Source organism: Hippocampus comes, unplaced genomic scaffold (genome assembly GCF_001891065.2).
Source record: "Hippocampus comes isolate QL1 unplaced genomic scaffold, H_comes_QL1_v1.1 scaffold7, whole genome shotgun sequence".
Classification (NCBI taxonomy): Eukaryota; Metazoa; Chordata; class Actinopteri; order Syngnathiformes; family Syngnathidae; genus Hippocampus; species Hippocampus comes.
In genome coordinates, this window is record NW_017842060.1 from 4,133,579 (window position 1) to 4,137,915 (window position 4,337).

Genomic DNA, 4,337 nt, shown 5'->3' on the forward strand with positions numbered 1-4,337 from the left:
ACTGCATTTAAACCGATCTTCGAAACGATGGCCCTTTGAAGATTACTTTTCAACACATCAGTGCCGTACGCTAAGCAACATGACCAAATGAACTGGATAATTGTGATCAAATTGGCGATCGGCCTTCGCATGCATGTCAACACGCCAAAATGGAAAAACTCTTGACAGACGGTCTTCTTACGGCAAAACTCCATTCCAATTTTCGAATGGCAGCGCTATAGTTGGCCACGATCGGCCATTCCTGGAAAGTAGTTGCTTTCGTAGATACGGTGTGGCAAAAGTATTTGTACAGCTTTGTGAAAAATGAAACAAAATCTCTAATGCTCTGTGGTTATAGTAGCTTATTTCTTGTGTCTGGTGTCCAGGCAGTCCTTTTCTGGTACTTCCCTGCGGATGTCTGAAGCCTTGCCCCATGGTGGCTGTCTCTCTAAAGCCTCAGTCTGAGCTCCTGGGGAGGAAGGGGTGGGAGTGGGGGGGCGGGGGGGATGCGAATGAAGGACCGGCTGACCCGCTTGCTAATCCACCTCCTCTTACAGTTTGCCGTTGTCGACATCACCTTTGAGACGAGCAGCTCTGCGACTACCACAAGGCTCTTGTGTCGATGTGACTACATAGGGATAGTGTAAGGAATGTGTGAAAGCACTGAGGGGGAAGACCGGACTAGAATGCTGCAGCGGCAGGGCAAACCCATTATTTTGGTCACATCATGAAGTCTCTTTACAAAAAACGGGTGCAATTTCAACAACAGTATGAATTCGTTTTTCATTTACACGTGCAACTTATTAGATCACAGTGGATCTATAAATGTGGAAAACTACCTGTTAAGCAATACAAATCATTTTGAATTGACACAAATTATCCACATCTCTCCGGAAATCTTGACAGGCAACGAGCAAGGCATGAATTCTGCATAAAAAGACAACTAACGCTGCCGCTTACTGAGCAGTTTTGACCGTCTTCTTTTATAGAGCATATGCAGTTATTTATTGTACTGCCCCCTGCTGGTCAAGGCAGACACAACAGAAGGAGCAGCACAATGTCTATTGAATTAAAGCGTGAGGTCCCGATACATTTTAAGAATGTTGCCCTTTACGTTTTTACAATGTTGTCAATTGCAATTTGGTTTTTACACGTTAAGACTTTTTTGTTGGTGTTTTATGGAGGGCTGGAACAGATGAATAGGATTTTAAGCGGGAAAGACGATTTGACCTTGAAGATCTCCTGAGAGAGAGAGAGCGAGAGACCCCAGAAAGTTGGGAGAAAGTTAAAAAAAAAAAACAAAACGAGACACAGAGACATGGGGATAAGAGGAGGGGAAATGACACCGAGTTGACTGTGCTGGAATGAATAAACAGGCAAGCGAAAGTCTGCATTTGGAAGAAGCGATCAAAGTCATTCCCAGCGGACGCCTCCCTCTTAATGAGAGCAGAACAAGGAAAGACAAGTGGAAGATGAGGAGAATGAAACGTGGGGAAGAAAGAGAATGGCACGCCATTCCGACACTTGGAAAGAAAAAAAAAAAAGACGTCTGGAGTGGGACATTGGTGTGTGTGCGTGTGTTCAAGATGGTTTTAACGTCTTCACTGTGGGAGCATGAGAGGCAAGGCCAGGTTAATTAAACCCGAGGGGTCGCAGCTAAAGGGGCTAAGCAGGGTGGGTGGGGGCGCATTTGAATATGTCACAGAAATAGAATAGCTTTGTGGGGGCACAAACATGTTGACTGCGCAAAAGGAAGAAGGGGCTGCAAGTTATTAATGTTTGTCATTAGCGACGCTGGAGGGCAGCGACAAAAGGGAGGGAGGCGGGGGGTGGTCATACGCACATACCCACACGTACACAAAAACAGGCAGAAATGTATATGGGACAAATATTGACAATAGCTGGCTCGTGGGTATTGGAGCGGAGGAGATGCAAACTATGTTAATGAATGGTAATTAACCACCAGGGCTCATCTCTCCTGGATCTTGGCTAAATTGGTCCCCGAGATGCAGCCCGAGACAGTCCTGGCCTAATCCTTTATTATAAAAAGATAAAGGAAAACGACATCATTAGCATATACTTGAGAAGGGAGGAGGGTGGTGGCAGTGGTGGTGAGGGGATTAAAAAGTAGATTTTTTTTTCTTTAAATTCTTCAACGGAGGTTTCTTTGCACAGTTAATTATACATAATATCGAGAGAGAGAGAGAGAGAAAGAGAAGGGAAAATAAAAAGGCGAGGATATGAATTAAAAAGAAAAATGTGTGGTCTCCGGTGGAGGACGCCGGCTCAAGGACAGCAGAGAGCCGCGTTGCACCTCAAACATGAATAAGAAGCAAGGCGGACGTAAAGGTGTCAAGGATGGAACCGCTCCCGCTCCCATGTTCGTGATGTCAACAGTGAGGGGGGTCGCCGCCCACCCGGTCAGCTGTCAATCATGAGGAATGAGGAGCGGGACCTTCGCCGCCCACAGAATTGAACCCCTCGCAGACGGCCGATGATCCTTGAACTCAGACACATTTTCGCAACAAGATAACAGGTGTATTTTGTAGGTTTGGGATACGACAAAATTAATCCAATCACCCTGCAATCGAAAAACATTATTTTACTATTATTTACAATTCCGACATTGTCAAAGTCTGAACTTGGCATTCGTCGGGTCAAGGTCCTGCCCCTTAAAGTCCATAAGATGCCAAATTAGGGGAAAAAGAACATTATTTTCTCACCACTGGTTCTTTGTTGAGTTCGGGGCTAAAAGGCGTTTCTGGAAACACAGATGTTGAGGGGGCTCATTACAAAGGCTCGGCGTGCAGTGGGTCTGAGGCCCAGCTCGGTCGAGTTCCCACCGAGTCGGGGTGATGGTGGAGGGGAGGTAAGTTTGGGGGTTGGGGCGAAAAAGAAGAGGATGACAGTTTTCCCAACCTCAGCCCGGGGAGTCAGGCTTTTTCGCTGACTGCGGCTGCTGTTGCCAGCGTGGCCAGTTCTTCTGTCAGCACTTTCCTCTCCTTCATCTTCACACGCAAAGCCTCCATTAGCTGGCCAGCAGAGGGGATCTGCGGGGTGGGTGGGGGAGTAGGGGGGCACAGGGGTGTCAGGGTGATGGCAGAAGAAGGGGTGAGAGAAAAGGAAGAAGAAAAAAAAACACGTGAGTACCTTTCATCAGTTCAACGTCTGCACCTACATTGATTTTGGTTCCCAACAGTGGGAAAAATATGTTCATGTTCATTTCAAAAGATGCTTGATGGAGTCCAGTGTCAGCTCAACTCATCCAAGAACACCTTCCAGGGCCTTTCCTTGTTCTTGTTGACAAAAATGATTATTTACTAGGGAATTATGTATCTTTGTTCCTCTATCTATGCCAGTGTATTGACAGGGATCACAATTAAAAGCTCTTCCACTCAATAATGGTACACGGCAGAGGCATGGGCGAATATTTAGCAACTTTCTGCAAGTGTTACAACCCTTTAAGAAAAGTACACAGTCAATATAACAAGTAAATGGGCATATTTTCTTGATCCTCTGTGAAGAACAACTAATAGAAGTTGAGACTGTATTGATGTAAAGTATATCTGTCTCATCCTGACAGCCAAGGTGCACATGGAATGAGCATTGAAAGAGAAATTGAGACAAAAACAGTTTGTCCTGATTATATGCTGTTGTTATGATGCCAAGTGTATCATTGAAAATATCGAGTGCAATTTTTCAACCATCCATCCATTTTCTGAACCGCTTTATCCTCACAAGGGTTGCGGGCATACTGGAGCCTTTCCCAGCTGTATTCGAGCAGTTGGCAGGGGACACCCTGAACCGGTTGCCAGCCAATCGCAGGGCACACAGAAACGAACAACCATTCGCGCTCACACTCACACCTAGGGACAATTTAGCATGTTCAATGAACCTGCCAGGCATATTTTGGAACGTGGGAGGAAACCGGAGTACCCGGAGAAAACCCACGCAGACACGGGTAGAACATGCAAACTCCACACAGCACGTGCCAGAGCTGGAATCGAACCCTGGACCTTTGCGCTGTGAGGCTGATGTGCTAACCAGTCGAAACCCATTGCTATTTTTCCGATTGAAAAAAAAAATCTGCGGAAGACTCAGACAGATCAATGCTGATGTGCTAACCAGTCGAACACCCATTGCTATTTTTCTGATTGAAAAAAAAAAATCTGCGGAAGACTCAGACAGATCAATGGGGACAGATGATTTGAGATCTGACTCAAGCGTTTTCTGCCCTGTGTCCAAATCAAATCAAACATAAAATGTGGCCCCTTCATATTCCAACAAGCAGTCTCCATATCTTCAAGACACCTGATGGCTGAGGTGAGCTTCAAAACCAACGTGACATCAATCGGCAC

General features: G+C 45.9%; 1 protein-coding gene across 7 annotated transcripts in view; it reads right to left on the reverse strand.

Annotated features, from left to right (window-relative positions):
- Positions 1–2,003: 2,003 nt before the first annotated feature.
- The window catches only part of cntln (centlein, centrosomal protein), an 89,824-nt gene continuing 87,490 nt past the window's right edge, over positions 2,004–4,337 (reverse strand). For 2 of the 7 annotated variants that reach the window (XM_019862426.1, XM_019862428.1), the window contains one exon: positions 2,004–3,029. In XM_019862426.1, the coding sequence (XP_019717985.1) occupies positions 2,913–3,029 (117 nt within the window). In that variant the 3' untranslated portion in view covers positions 2,004–2,912. The remainder of the gene's footprint in view (positions 3,030–4,337) is intronic. The other 5 variants (XR_002167307.1, XR_002167306.1, XR_002167305.1 and 2 more) reach the window with 5 other exon arrangements.